The sequence below is a fragment of the Watersipora subatra genome, chromosome 9 (genome assembly GCF_963576615.1).
Source record: "Watersipora subatra chromosome 9, tzWatSuba1.1, whole genome shotgun sequence".
NCBI classification, from domain to species: domain Eukaryota; kingdom Metazoa; phylum Bryozoa; class Gymnolaemata; order Cheilostomatida; family Watersiporidae; genus Watersipora; species Watersipora subatra.
In genome coordinates this window covers 53,596,520-53,613,073 of record NC_088716.1, presented here as the reverse complement: position 1 = coordinate 53,613,073, position 16,554 = coordinate 53,596,520, and the positions used below count along the sequence as shown (strand labels likewise).

Here is a 16,554-nt window from a genome sequence, read left to right as displayed (position 1 = left end):
TTCCAGCTTGTAATATCTGCTATAGTATTCTTTAAGGACAAACACGTATTTCCCAGTAGGGAAAGGGTCTAAAAAATCAGCAGCCAGGTCTTCCCACGGCCCGCAAGGTAATTTGGTTGAGCGCATTGGCTCTGGACTAAGACTAGAGCTACTTATTTGGCACCCATGACAAGACAGGCACAGCTTTTCAGCTCCACGATCTACCCCTGGCCACCAGACCTTAGACCTGAGATTTTGCTTTGTTTTGTTTATGCCTAGGTGACCTTCATCCGCCAAAGTCAAAACCCTAGGTCTCAAACATTTTGGCACGTCTATTCTGTTACCCCCTCATGACCAGTTGACCTAAAGAGTAAAATTCACTTTACACAGCTAAGTAGCCTTTTTCCCCAGTAAAATTTTTCCAATTTCCATATGACAAACACTCTCTGACACTCGACAGTTCACTATCACGGTCTGATTCACGCTCAATATGTTTCGTAGTCACAGCTGATGGAGTAGAGCGCACAGTCAAAGAATATACATGGAAACAATCCTCCAACTGATACTTGGTGACTGTTCCACAAGTTTGCACCTGAATCAGACGTGAAAGAGGATCAGCGATATTGTTCTTCCCTGGTCTGAAGACAATGTTAAAATCAAAAGACTGGAGCCTAAGAACCCAGCACTCAATTCTAGCACTAGGTTTGTACTTGGGCGGGTATATAACCAAAAGGGGTTGGTGGTCCGTGATCAAATCAAATTTAATATCAATTAAACAGCTTTCAAAACGCTCACAGGCCCACACTATTGCCAAAGCTTCCTTTTCAGTTTGGCTAAATATTTTCTCCACATCTGACAACATGAGATTAGCATACATGATGACCTTAGATGACTTGTACAAGGACAGCACCCAAACCAATTGGGCCTGCATCAGCAATGACCTTTGTACCTTCAGCTTTTGCATCAAAAAACCCGAGAATGTCACAGTGGGTCATTGCAGATTTTAGGTCATTGAAAGACTTGACTTGTTCAGGACCGAACCTGTCCTGGTCAGACTCTTGGTCAGATGATGCAGAGGCTCCGCCAGCTCTGAGAGATTACGAATAAACTTCGTACAATATGCAACGAGACCAAGAAAACTGCTAACCTCAGTTGCATCTTTGAGTTGGCTAGCATTTTGGATAGATTCCACTTTACCTTTACCAGGGTCTATGCCTTTTCAGACACTTTATGCCCCAAAAACTCTATTGCTGCTACTCCCAGTACACACTTTTCTTTGTTTAGAGTGAGCCCATGCTGTTTAATGCGTTGAAACACTTGTTCAAGCCTGGCATTGTGCTCCTCTCGTATTGATATGTCTACGACTAAGTCGTCAGACATATTTGCAACAACTGATATACTTTGTATTACTTTGTGTATCTCATATTGATATATCTCTGGGGCTGCACTTATCCGAAACATCAGTCTCTTGTACTGGTACATGCCAATATGGGTGCAGCAGCAATGAAATGGTGAAAACCCCATTTCAGGTCTAATTTACTGAATACTTTTGAGCCATTCATGTCTAACAACATCTCATCCATAGCAGGTATGAGATGTCGTTCCCTTAAAACTGCTTTGTTGGCTAGTCTCATATCAATGCAAAGTCTAATCTCTCCATTTGGCTTTGGAGCTACAACAGCGGGTGACACTCAAGTAGATGAACCATCCACAGACTCAATAATGCGCAAATAAAGTAATTCATCTATCTTACTTTCTACTTTTTTCTTAAACCAAAGGGGACCCTGCAGTATGGTTGTACCACTGGTTTCACTTGAGGATTCATGGTCAACATGATGCTTTTATTTTTTAGCTACCCTACACTATTGAAAACTTCCTTGTATTTGTCACACAACTCTGAGTATTCAGAGGAGACACATGTATTGATACTAAGCTCCATTTTCAAAATCTCCAAAGCCTGAGCGGTTTCAAAATCTATTATTTCAGAAACTATTGGTTTCAGAACCTCATGGTCAATGACTGAAATCAGCATTTATAATTTGATCATTAACAGAGGCGTCAGTATGAAAAGAACCCAGTGTTCTGATTGTCTTGTCAGAAATGTACAAAGAAAGATTTCCCTCGGGTTTTTTCTGCTCATGCACATAAATTTTGCTTTTTTCAGGTTTTCCCACAAAATTTTGCTTACTATGTTGCAGTTGCTACCAGAATTCTTTTACCCCTCTAAGGCTGACACTGATCCTGGTAACTGAATCGCTTGATTTACAAAGAAACACATACCCCGGTGCATTATTTTCATCATGTTCGTCATCAGCAATTAACTAGTGTACTTTACTGTCCGTTTTTCTCCTACTGCGGCACTTTACGCCGAAATGGTCTCTTCTTCCACAAACATTGTACATTTTTCCTTTTGCAGGACAAGATGGGTTTTTTCCAGCATGACCCTTGAGGCCGCAATGGTAACATTCAACATTTGAAAAATCCCCCTTTGATTTTGATTGTAAGTTAGGCTCATGGTTACCATTGTTCTAGATTCGCGGTATTGAACCCTATTAACTTGAGCACTAAGATTCATTTCTTTGATTTGCAACTCAACTGCTCCAGAAGTGGCGGCCAAGGACAATGTTTTAGCCAAGCTCAAGTCAGTCCCGTGCTCAAGTAATTTTGATCACAGTCTGTCTGACTGGCACTCAGAAACCACTTGGTCTTTTATCTCTGTTTATATCAATAAAGTAACATCCCTCAGCAATACTATGTAGTCTAGAAACAAAATGAGCAACCGATTCAGATGGTAGTTGATTTGCTTTGCAAAACAGATGCCTTTGAAAAGTTACATTAGGAGTGACAATGTAATGGGCGTTCAACTTAGCAATGGCCTTATCATATGCATCAGGGCCCCAGTATCAGTGAAAAAACAAAATGCCTCTCTCACCTGAGGCCCAGCACAATACAATAATAATGCTCTACGTTGGCTTCTCTGATTAACCCAATCATCCTGAACTGTGTCAGCAGGTTTGGTGTTAAATAATTCTTTACAATCAGCAAAAACCTCAAGCTCTTCCAACCAATTTTTCCATGCAACACTAATTTCACTAGCAGAACCATCAAGATTAAACCTTACCGGGCCTCTCAAATCAGACATGTCATAAGCACCAGCCATTATGTAGATTCCGCAGTGTAGATTTTTTTGGGAAAGAAATGTTGATTTTTTTCAACACCAAACTTACCTATGACACAGTATGTTCACAACTAATAGTAGATATATTATAATAGTATATAATTATATGTACATGTACTTGCCTTTTCATTGACTCTTCACAGCTTTAGATGAGAGATTCTCAACCACGTGTGTGTGCGCGCGCGCAATAACTTTTAATTGTCACTCGAGCATACTAGTGCCCAAATTTCTTCAGCGTATATTTAATAATTATCTCTATGTTTATTCACACGTCACCAATGTCATGTTTTATAAGATGATGATTTGGAATAACGTCTTTTATTTCAGCTCTGGTGACACAAATTCATATGTTATGATCAACGTTGTTGTAAAGTAAAAAATACACTGTTTAATTTAATTTTAGTATGGTTAGTTGAAATCTGTTCTAAATTATAAGCTTATGACTGCTCAGAAATACATGTCTAGTTTGTTTAATATTTTATAAAAGCACAGTTTTTGTAGTATGTCTTTTTATAAGCTAACCTTTCCTTGTTGCTGGTGTAATGCTCTGCCGTAAGCCTAAAATATTAGTATTTTGGTAGCTCAATGCATATGAGTGTTGGCTTATGCCAAGCAGTACTGCTAATAGTGCATGTTGTGCATTTGTTGTTTATAATTTGGCTACTTCTAGAATAGGTATTTGTAGCTTGAAATCTGAATGTTTTCTTTCAGTAGGTTGATATTGAAGCTCTCAACATAATAGAGAATTGAAAAGAATTGATTGTTAAAATACACTCGTATATGATGTTATGTTCATTTATAATCTAACGAAACAACTCAGTAAAGTTTGTTTACCCGTAACAGTCAATAAAATTTGGTCCATGAACCTTTCGTCTCAAATTACCCGGCTCTGATTAATCAATCAGCGGAGTTGCTTACTCATGAAGTTAAATCCATTGAACGTTAGCGGGCTATGTCGCTTCGCTCCATACTGATGTTTATTCCACCATTTCGCTTTCTACCAGACATCTCCACGAACAGGCGTGTCTTGCATAGCTTTTCTCTATCTTCATAGGTTCTGTTAAGACGGGTTTTGCAAACACGCCTCTCACCCACGATGCCGTTTATCGTTTGAAATGTTACTAAACATTTTGGTTCCTTGATGACTAAGAAGTGTATGGTTTAGTGGCATTTCTCTGTTGAAAGCGGTCATTTCATTTCAAACACATTTTGCTGCCACACTTGTCTGCTATGTCTCAAGTGCAAAAAGGCCCACCGATTGATGAAAAAGGTGCATTTAAAAGATTCGACTCTATATTTCGTGATTGGATAAAAGGTAACTATTATCATGATCTCATGTTAGATGTTTTGGTATCACATGGGTGCAATATGTGGTAACGTTTCTCACGAATTATCTTAAGTTGTTTGTTATGTGAGGAATTATAAACGTGTGGGGTAAGCATAATAAAATTTTAAGATCATAAAGCGCGTGTTCTGCTTACTTCAGTAGGCTGTTGCCGTTTTAGTGTACATCGATAGAGTATTTTTTAATTATATAAGTAATAACACATTTAATGAAACTAGTAATGTGATTAAGTGCAAAAGTGCTCTGACAATAACGCGCACACGAAGAGTGTTCTGCCATTCTGGTATCAATATATTGTACATGTAATTTCATTTCAAGACGTAGGAAATTAGTAGGCTATTATCACGCAGGGTTGGCACGAACAAATCCAATCAATTAAATAATAAATTTCCTTTGAAAATACTTTTTTTAAGCAGTTTAAAAATACTGTTTTATTTACAATTTTGCAAAAATCAGTGTTTCTCGACAAACGATGTTGTTTTGATGCATGTAAACACTCTTCTGTCACGAATGGGAGACAATTGGCTGAATGTGTAGTACAATGCTACAGAAAGTCTTTTAAGGTTAGGACCTAGGAGTTTTTTGTAAACCTCAAATAGAAATACATGTAATAGAAAAGTTACACCATGCCTGCATGAAACTGCTACATTGGTAGTAATACTATAACCTCTAAACAGTTCATGGCTGTTGCACACAATGGTGTAGATCTGTTACCATATAAAGACACTGCATATTCCAATGATGGCAATGATTGTCATGCTGGACAGTCATTCATACAATTTAAAATTGAATGTTACTGCTTTTGTAGTATCTGTTTAGTTGCGGTAGATAATATAGGGAGAAAGTTTTCAATATTTCAACAGCCTGCTAACCTATAGGCTGCCATTTAGATGGTTAAGTTCACTTCTTGCTGACTATTTTAAACAGTTTACTGAATACAGTATGCACTAGCTTAGCCAAAGCAGAAGTTATGCATATACACTAGCACAGACCAGCCTTACAAATGCATCTTCGGCTATGATGTCGTTTCGTAGGGAATTCCTTATGCTGTTCTTAAAGTAACAACATGTATCCTAGCTGAAATATCTTTCCAATTGAGGAGCAGATATCTGGTGTTTAATAATTCTGTTTTGTGTACTTATCAATGCAGCCTTAAACGACATATCGTCTGTTTCAACCAATTATATGCATGATGCCAGTTGGGTAATATGGTGTGCATGCTCAGAAATGGCTGCATTTTACAGTTACCTGCAGTATACTTTATAATCTAAAACACTCAGTCTATTCTTACTGTATTTCCATCAGCATAGTTACTTGGGGAGATTCAGCATTGTTGTCCATTTTCAATAAAGAAGCATCTGCTTACATACTATGTGTTGCCAGATTTATTTTCTGACTAGCTGTGCCACCTGGCGTTGCCCGTGTAATAGAAGTCTTCGGACAGAAAATTGATTTGTATTTAACATATAACAACATTTGCCATTATAAATTTCAAAGTACAAAAATAAAAGCAACTGTAAAGGTTTTAAAACTTTGTCAACCAACTGTACCTTTCAAGCTAGTAGCCTGGCATATTGCCAATGGAAAACTCCACTAAGCTAGTTAATAAGGTTAGGCTTCCAATGAGGGTAAGCCATGACTTTGAGTCTGTATTGTTGTCCAGCTCAGCTGTTCTAATAATAGCTATAGCCGGATTTCCACCAGACGGATTTTCAACACATGGACTTTGAGAAATATATACAGTCAAACATGGATAGCTCGCCCTCGGATAGCTTGAACACATGGTTAACTCGAACGGTTTCTTTGGTCCGTTCCCACGTACAGTCAAACATGGATAGCTCGCCCTCGGATAGCTTGAACACATGGTTAACTCGAACGGTTTCTTTGGTCCGTTCCCACGTAATGATAAATTGCTTTAGATAACTCGACCTCAACTCTGTTAACTCGAACAGTTTTTTGCCCAATGGCTACCAAAATGGTTGTTATCGCTTTAGAAAATCACTTTATTCCAAGCCATAGAGGTAGACCTCAACTTTTCGTAATTCCTAAGCGTCGTTATTACCACCATCGGCTAAATATTTTTGTCAACGACTTTTCTAAAGGTTTGGTAAAATTTGATTTTTACCAAACATCCGCTTAGCGATGGCCCTTCGGAAGCAAGGAAAAGTGGGGTAACCTTCGCATAAACTTCAAGAAAAATCGGGAAAATTGATCTTGGTTAAAACGCTCAAAAGAAAAAAATGTCTTTGAGCATTTCAACAACGATCAAGTTTTGCCAATTTTAATTTAAAAAACGTCCTGGCAATAACATCACCTCAAACAACAAACCAATCTCAAGGGATAGAAAAATTTCTATACTTTTTGATAAAAAAAAGTTTTAAACTTTACATTAGAAGCATTTAATTTGAAACAAGCCATTTATGCGTTTGATTTGTATTATAGTTTGTATATGTACATGTATCTACTGATAAATAAATAAATACATGGACTTGTGACAGTGCTCTGATAACTTGAACGCTCTGATAACTCGAACACTTTCGTTCGGTCCGGTGAAGTTCGAGTTATCCATGTTTGACTGTATATAGATAAACAAAGCTAGCGAAAGGAAAATACGTAAAGAAAGCAAAAAATCAATACTAGCATTTCGCTAGAAACAATAATAATAATATAATAGTAATAATATAATAGTGTAATAATTTCACTATATTTAGCTATTATGAATAGTCAGGAATAATAGTATTGCACTGTTAGCTAGTATATACATATATGCGTGTAACTATTGTACTTTCTGCTACATCAAACGTAGTGCCCTTTGCATAGAATTTGTTATGGCGCGATGCATGCAAAAACTGGCTACATAAATTTATGCAAAAGTGAGCTGTAGCCTCCACACCAAAGCTTCCTTCTTCCAGTTTGATTTCCTTAGTTTCTTCTTTCCGGCTCCAAGTATGTTCAATTTTTGCGATTCAATAAACCCTTGAAATTTTTTAGCTGATGGTAGTACAAGATTTATTCCAGAAGCTGGCAGGTATCACCTATATGTTAGCTATGGTTGCCCTTGGGCTAACAGGACTATGATAGTACGAAATCTCAAAGGCTTACAGAAGACCATTTCGCTTGATATTGTAAGCTACAAGAGAGTGGAGGGCGGCTGGGCGTTTCATCCTGAGGTAAATATCAACTTGCAGCTGGTCACTTTTTTGTAGATTTCTCAGTGTAATGTTTTATTATATTCTCTATTATACTAGATTTCTGTTGTATTTTGTACCACACTTGGCTAATTGCTTTAGAGTCTTGACTTGCAAAAACAAAATGGAGAGTTAAATGAAACTGGTAGAACTCGTCATACACTCATATCTCGACATAAGAGCTTAATGCATTCCGGGACTGCGTTCGTATGTTAATGCGCTCATATCTCAAGGCACTAGTTCCTATATATAATAACTACATAAAAATTAATCAGCTCCCATACATTGAAAAATCACCTAATCACAGGACATTACATCGGAACACATGTTTTTAGCTTTTGTATTAAAGTACCTACGCTCACAAAACAAAACAGTTACCTAGTTAGCTCTTGATATCCAATAAAATGTAACATTACTATGTACAATACTGCACGGAGTTCATACCCTCGATACATACATAGTGACTAACGACGGTGTGAGAGACTTGACAGCAACACGTTTGACACTCTAGACTTTTGTCACGCTACATAACACAACATAAACTTTGAGTTTAACTTCAATGAGTTTATTTTACTAAACACACACTTGAAGTAAGTTTTAATCTTTTACTTAACTTTAATTGTGGTATCATCTTAATTTTTTATTATCAGTTTACGGCTCTTTTGCCTCACTTTCACTATAAGTTTTAACTTTTAAAATTTTGTTTAAACTGATATGACAAAAAACTGAGCTATGCTTTTTTTGAAAGTGCCCTCTCGCATGCTTGCCCATTTAATGGCCATCGAGAGGTGGCTCGTATCACAAAGGTTTTTTCGTATCTCAAGGCAGTAACAGGCTCGGAACTTGGCTTGTATCTCAATTTTCTTGTATCTCGATTTTCTTGTCTGTTGGGACATTCGGGTATCGAGGCATGACTGTATGTAAGATGTGGAGAACTAATAACTCTTAGGTCATCATACTGAATAGCAGAAATGAAATGAGAGCTTTGCAATTTTAATTGATAATTAATTTAATTGTTAATTAATTCCAACATGTTGTTGATGACTTGGCATTGTGAGATGCTCCATAACTGTTACAGCTTCCAGGATGTACTGCCGATACAATAAATGGTTTCTCAACCCTGAAAGAACTTTATAGGTCACAAGATGGTGAGTCACATTCATCAGTAGTGCTAATTAGAGACATATTATGATAAGCAATTTACAGTTTTAACAAATAGTTATTGTTCAACAATTTTTTATATTTTTAAACTCTGCCCTGAGCTCTACTCCTCAAAAGTTTATATTACAAATGTTGTTGGTATGTTGAGCCAAAAGTTCAGTACTGTAAAATACATTTTGAAATGATTCAGGTAAATGTACAATATCTATCTAATAATATAAATATTTTCAAAATATGTGTGTACGCACTTCAGCTATAGATCTTAAAATCTTGAGATAACGATTCCATACTGAAGAAGATGCGATCTCGGACTCTGCCGTTCACCAGACCGACGCGCTATCCACTAGACCACAGAAATTGAATTGCTACCTTGCCAATATAAGTCAGTATATGAGAGCAAATACCTAACAGATTTGCGTATGATGCAGGTCATAGCATAACGTCCCGAGAAGCTGTCCACTCACATTATTAAACGTACTCTCACTACTTCTCATTGTTGAAAAAGACAAAACACTTTTTCATGATATGTACATTGTAGTTTAAAAGTTAGAATGGTAAATGTTGTTATATGTTGAATATAAATCAATTTTCTGTCCAAAGACTATCAGCATATCATATAAAGATTTTATTTGTATTATACATGTATATATTATATATTACATTTATATTTTTTTAAATCAAACTTTCTGTATCAACATACCATTACAATTGGTACTAGCTTAAGTTATGCTACTAGCAGATGTTTCATTTTTGGCAAAGATGTCACATTTGATTATGTCCATCAACTAGGACATTAGTTACCTCTTGTCAGTATATGGCAGGAAGGCAAATTTAGTTTTACGTTATTGATGGCTTTGGGCTACTTGACAATGTTAACACATCACTGGTCATCAAGGGTTGACATTTTATTCACTACACCGTCTCTTTATTCTTTGATAGTTCTAATTCTTGAGGCTAACATTTTTATACCTGTTACCTCCTGTCAACGTATGTTTGCTTCTGGTGTCACATGTATGTCATTGGATACGGAAAGAATGTAGGTTACCATAGATATTTGTTCGCTGAAGAGAGGTTTCGTTTTCCTTGTCTATTTAGATGTAATAATATTTAACTTCAAGTAATATAACTAATTAGATATTATATGTAACATAGATTCATACAGTGGAAGAGTGACAGTGCCAGTTCTGTACGACAAGAAAAACAAAGAGATAGTCAACAATGAGTCAAGTGAGATAATCAGGATGCTCAACACTGAGTTTAATGAATTCTGTGAGACGGAGGAACAGAAGAAGTTGGATCTCTATCCAGAACATCTGAGGGCTGGCATAGACGCTGTCAATGAGTGGATTTATCCGTAAGTGATTGACTTATACGTAAGTGTCTGATTTATCCGTAAATGTCTGACTTATACGTAAGTGTCTGATTTATCCGTAGGTGTCTGCGATACAGTACAAGATGGACACATAGTTATTAGAATATGTCAAAGTATTTCATGTAAGATGTTGTCTCATTGATAGTATACTGGGTGGAAAGTAGAGATTCATTGATTCTCATAGCATCACTGATGTAGAGCTAAAGTATTTGGATTGACAACTGCTGACTTTCGAAGTTTCTACCAGTCTGCTATAGAGAGTTGACCATGTTAATAGAATCTTAGCCTAAGAGACTAACAACTGAACTAGGTTTTACCCCTCGTGTGAATATACCGTATAATGAAATATAATGATGATGAATTACTTTTTTCATACTTGAGTGAAGTAGCTGATAATTTGACATGAATTATTAACATCTTGCTGCAGTCCAAATGCCAATAATGTGTGTCGCTCTTCACATCTATAGTGCTGAAACGTATCACCCACTGTAAGGGAAAGAAGTATAATGTTTTTATTTGTTGGTATTATGAAATTTAGTTGGGTATTCATATTTCTCCAGCACCAACAAATAAATACCGTACTTTTCGGACTATAAACCGCACCCCTATATAAGCCGTATCTGTTTTATTTTCCAAAAAATGATAAAACAATACATAGGCCACACCTTTTTATAGGCCGCAGAGCTCAGGACGGTGCTTTTTAACACGGCAGCAACTTTGCTGTTTAAAACGGAACAGCGCCTAACGGTACTGTTTCGTATTAACCGACGCTTTTTAACTTAGTGTCTAACGGAACAGTACCGTTTGGCATTGTTTCATTTTTTCTTTCACCGCTAAAGGCGCACTAACCGAAGATTCTTGTTAATGTGCCCTAGCGGTGAAAGAAAAAGCCACAATATAGCCGCACCCTTATATAAGCCTCATGGCTCAAATCATCAGAAAAAAGTAGCGGCTAATAGTCTGAAAAGTACGGTAGATGTATATTTTGTGTTTTTCTAATTTAAAGAAAACAGTTATTCGAGATATATAAAAGATGTGGATCTGCACCCGGACTGAGTGAGGGTTGGTAGATCAGTTCATGTTCATGTCATGTTCAGCTCTCATTTTTGAATTAATACATTATTGTAAATAGTCATTTTTATCAGCAATGGTTAATGTTCTGGTCAAGAAATCGGTACAAGCAGTTTCGCATGCATAATAATTCAAATTGTTAAGCCTTGCATATTTAATTTCAGTTTTCTCATCAAAACCAACCATTTCATCACACAGGAGTTAAGAGTTATCCCACGACCAAACGAGCGGATGCGAAGTTTGGGAGTTTTTATGATAAATGCATGTGCACACAACTTACGAAAATTATTCATCAACAATGAGACGCCCTTGTATTAAAATTTCATCAACAAATTTAACCACCATTTTGTAGATTAGTTAAAGTATAATAACGATACAAAACACATATAAGCCTATTTAAATATGTTACCAAGTCTTTGTAAATTATCGAAATTCTCTAAAAACTTACCCATCTGATCGGATTATACACAAATAGACAGATTTCTTTAAACGAAAATCTTCACAAAATGCTTGAAAAGCTTGGTTTATTAAAAGTTAAGACCGGAAATTGAAACGCCGGGCGACAGAGAATAGAACGATTAAATCGTGCGCATTTCGCGAAAAAATAACGTGCACATTTCACCAGTCTATGGCATTGTCGACGGTTTCTGTAATTAATGTAGGAGTACTGAAATCGTTTCATTTTTGCCGATTTCAAATTGACATTTTAGACACTGGAGTACTTTGGTATTCTAACTGATGTCCAACGCAGTGTAAGTAAAGGAAATGACGATATTTTTTCTAACGATTCTTATGAGATTATTACGATATTTAATTATAAGTTTGGATGACTACAGAACAATGACTACGTAGTACAGATTTTCTAAAAATCTATATAAATATCACAACTTCTTGATATCGCTAACTATGACGTTTTTAAATGTAAACAAAATTGTGCGTTGGTTTTATATTATTACTATATTAATAATATTGATTATTCTAATAATATCAGTGCATTTTACTTCTAATATTGGCCAATATTGCATTTCTCCTATTGCGGGGAGAGATATAAACATATAATCTTTTCCTTTCATTATTGCTGTTTGTTGTATATAATAACACCCACACCCAGTACATTACAGCTACCATTGCAGTTATCCTATTGCACAGCAGTGCCATTTGACTGCTAATATTGCGTTTCTCAACCATCAGTACGCTTTCTTTTTTCCAATATCACTTTGGTCGTGGACTGTATGACAGTGGAATTTCTAGTCAGTTAACAGTTGGTTTAGCAAAAGTAAAATTGGTTACACAGTAAAATCTTTCGCCATCCTGAGACATTTTGTGCATAAAATCTGTGAGAATCGCTGTGTATTATTAACATGGCCCAATAACAGGTGAAGCTATGCAGCTTTGCAAGCCATACATGAAAACCAGGCTTCATTAAGTGTTATATGTGTATTTTAATAACATGAGTATAGGGTAGATTAGCTTCGAGTTTCTGTTACTTTTTGATGAAGTGGTGTTTATCTACTGCAGGTCGATTAATAATGGAGTGTACAGGTCTGGATTTGCCCAGACGCAGGAGGCCTATGATGGGGCAGTACACGAGCTATTTGCTGCTCTAGATCGGGTAGGAAGTAAACCTACTTATCTTTATTGTAAATATACCTGCCAAAGCTTTGTCTGCATACCTCTACTTAGAATAAATATACCTGCTAAAGCTTGTCTGCATACCTCTACTTAGAGTAAATTGGCTCGCTCTGGGTATTTTAGTATCATCTAGTTTCTTTCAGTGCTTGATGAGTGTCTTTGGCATGGGTAGGCTAAAATAGGCTAAAATGAGTGACAGTTACAGGGACAAAGCAAACTAGTTGCAGATGAGCGTGCGCAAAATTCTAGTAGATATCAGAAAGTATCGATATTTTTCTATCATGTGCGGTTGTTTTGATGTTTAAGGTGATCTGACTGCCGGGATGTTTCTAGATTAAAATCTACAAAATTTGATCATTGTTAAAACGCTCAGATGAAGAATGCGTCGCCAAAACTGCCTGCAGCATTGTGCATATTGTTTAGAGGTGATAAATATTTCATCAGTTGATTTCATCAGCCTCGGGTGGTCATATGTTTACACAGCATCTAGAGGAAAGTTGGACAATTTCTAACCTACCAAACCCATCTTTAAATTATTTTAACCATCTATAGAATTATCTCTGAAGTTATATTTGAAGTTTTCTTTTGATAATCAAGAGCAAGTACATATTAAATATGTCTCTAGAGACGCGTAACACTGCAACTTAAACACAATATCCGATATCATAACAAGAGGGACAAACATGAAACATGACTACTGACATCATTTTTGGAGACATATTTTTCTTTTGAGCGTTTTAACGGCGGTCAAGTTTTGTTGATTTTAATCATGAAACATCCTGGCAGTCAGATGCCTCAAACTATTAAAACGATCAGAAATGATTGAAAATATCGATACTTTCTGATAAAATCTGCTAAAATTTTGTGTAAGTTCATCTTTTAAATGCAAATTAAAATCTTTGATGCTTTAAGCGAACAAAAGCGGACAAAGGTGGGTGGAAGTCTTTGAACAGACACTTCAGATGATTTATTTTATTAACATATCAGATTAATATCTGATAATTAATATTATCAGATATTTATTTGCTAACCAGTTGCTGATTGCCTCGAAACTTATTCTTCTGCTGACAGGCTGAGGAAATTCTAAGTAAGACACGGTACTTGACAGGAAGTGAGCTCACAGAAGCCGATGTGAGACTGTTTGTCACCCTCATCAGATTTGATATGGTCTATGTGCAGCACTTCAAGTGTAACAGAAAGAGAATCATAGGTGGCTATTATTACTACATTTTCTTTTTTTGCCATTATATTGCAAAAGATAAAGAATATTGCTTTTATACAAAGCTGTTAAGTCATTTCATGGCTTGTTTTATAAATATCTCCTCTTCATTTGGAAAAACAACTCCAGATAGCTGGATATCCTTGATAAACACCACTGAATATTTGTTGTTCCGTTCACTCACCTCAGGCCTTCACACCGTTTACAGATTATCCCAACTTGTGGCCGTATGTCAGAGATATTTACCAGATTCCAGAAGTTAAGGAAACAATTAATATGAATCATATAGTCCAGCTTTATTATGTAAGTATATGCATTTATCAGGAATGCACTTGAAGTTGAGTTTATGATAAGCCTTCAATGGTTTCAACCATCTTTCCTACGTTTTTGCTATTGCTTCTGAATGTCATGGATGGTATGCGTGATTATCAACTAATCTCTTACAAAATAGGTGGTAAACAACCTTGGTTGGTTTCATTAACCATTCGTGGCAGTTGAGAACTCTTTATGAGCTAATGAATGGCAATAAGTGACAAGTCATGCAGGTGATTAGTTAAATGAACATGGCTCAGTTGAAACAGCTAGACATAGCGCTTTTATCTGCAATGAAATTTGAGTTGTAGTATTTGTGAGTCATCACCTGAGTTTTTCAGCATCAAGAGGAGTTTATATGCTAATAGTTTTAGAGGTTCACTAAAAATATGATTCGACTATGTCATTCATAGTTTTTCTGTTATCGTTTGCACTATCATCAGACATTTACTATGGGCTTAAGATAATCTTCTTGGATTTAATCTGATAACTAAATTAATAAAGCGTCTTCTAGAAAACCAAATTGAAAGATGCTTCATCGTAAAGAAAACACACTACTTTAAAACTGGCCAAAAAATCCCATTGTGTGGTCTCATTATATTAAGCAAACAAAATATTATGTTCACATGATGTAATGACACAACATGGTGTGATTTGAGGCTAATACTAGCATAGCTATAGAAACTTTGACACAAAGACTTGCTTTACATAGAGAAACAAATTAGTGGTGTTGATAGTATATTTACTTATATTTCTTTAAAACATTTCTCAATTATCACAAAATATATACACTTTATATTATTTATTTTATTGGTCATAAAGTATAAACATAATATAAGGGTTGTAATATTTCGCTCAAACTAGTTTTTTGTTTGTAGGCTAATATGCTGCACGTCAATCCTTTCGGTATTGTGCCCATAAATCCTCTCATTGACTTCGAAGAGCCTCATCACAGAGAAAATATGTAGACAGGGGAGACAATTACCACACAAACCCATTTTTTTCCCAATTTTGTCTGTCATATTTTACATGTAGCGCAAGTATAAGTGAAGTCATTTCATTATAAAAATTGAATTTGGTATGTTGTGCAGTTAATAGGTGCTGGTTACCTTAAGATTATATATACTTATTAAGTTTGGTGTATTAAAGTGCATGTTGGAATTAGCTAATCATATTATTTATGTGAAGTCTTGTTGATTGTTTATCCATGGTTCAGTTGTTCTATATATGCATGGGTAATCCTTTAACATTTATCTATTTTACACTAAATTGTTAATCAATGCTACTTTTGATTTAAAAAAATTGATTAGTTGGATCTAATATAATTATTACAATATAATTTTTCAATTAATATTTACCCTCTAGTTATGAGGTTTCAGTCTGTTCTTCTCTACATCTTGAGACATGCGCATTTCTCAAGAGATCAACTTAGATGCAACTTATTTCAAAATTTTAAATATCATTGAGTCCTCGTGTTAGTTTACTATAATTAAGCCACTTATAAAGACATGTTTAAACATGCTTGTGTATGTCTTCATTTTACAACAAGCACTTTTTGAGTAAGTTATATATAAATACAAGGAAAGCGATTACCTTTCAATTGTACTTATTCGTTAGTACATATATATTGTATCACCCCACTACTGCCAGTTGACTTTTTACTGTCAACTTTCAGATGGCGTCAGTGTCATATACTGTACATGCAAATGTTGACATATCAGATATGTCAGATGTCATTAACATACATGCCAGATAAGACAATACCTGGCATGTATGTACATGATATCATCACTTATACAAATTGTTGGACAATGTAGTTATTTTACCAACAAATAATAATAAGTTAAAACAACTTATTTTTGTAACACGAATCAAAAACGGTTTCAGTATGAAGCTAGAGATCTAGACACAAACATCTTAACTGTTCTTGGGAAATAAGCTATGATATTTCACACAGTTAATAACCGTTCATAACATTGGCAGTATCTTACACTGCATAACATCCTAGGAACAACTAGATATTTAACCTATCACAGCGCATCTTCCCGTGTAGCACAAAGTAGTACCAAGAGGTTACCAATTAATCTAGTGATTTGC

General features: G+C 35.7%; 1 protein-coding gene across 1 annotated transcript; it reads left to right on the top strand.

Moving 5' to 3' along the window:
* Positions 1–4,265: 4,265 nt before the first annotated feature.
* Positions 4,266–15,810, top strand: LOC137404169 (glutathionyl-hydroquinone reductase YqjG-like). The gene is made up of 8 exons (XM_068090326.1): positions 4,266–4,472; positions 7,494–7,672; positions 8,769–8,838; positions 10,004–10,205; positions 12,813–12,906; positions 13,998–14,136; positions 14,354–14,448; positions 15,336–15,810. The coding sequence occupies exons 1-8, from the start codon at positions 4,388–4,390 to the stop codon at positions 15,423–15,425; spliced, it is 954 nt and encodes a 317-aa protein (XP_067946427.1). The 5' UTR covers positions 4,266–4,387; the 3' UTR covers positions 15,426–15,810.
* The last annotated feature ends 744 nt before the right edge of the window (positions 15,811–16,554 follow it).

Bases quoted from the DNA above. Each gene is read 5' to 3' on its own strand.
- LOC137404169 (XM_068090326.1), top strand. From the start codon at position 4,388: ATGTCTCAAGTGCAAAAAGGCCCACCGATTGATGAAAAAGGTGCATTT. The intron at 4,473-7,493 runs GTAACTATTATC...GAAATTTTTTAG, and splicing joins ATTTCGTGATTGGATAAAAG to CTGATGGTAGTACAAGATTT. The intron at 14,449-15,335 runs GTAAGTATATGC...TTTTGTTTGTAG, and splicing joins ATATAGTCCAGCTTTATTAT to GCTAATATGCTGCACGTCAA.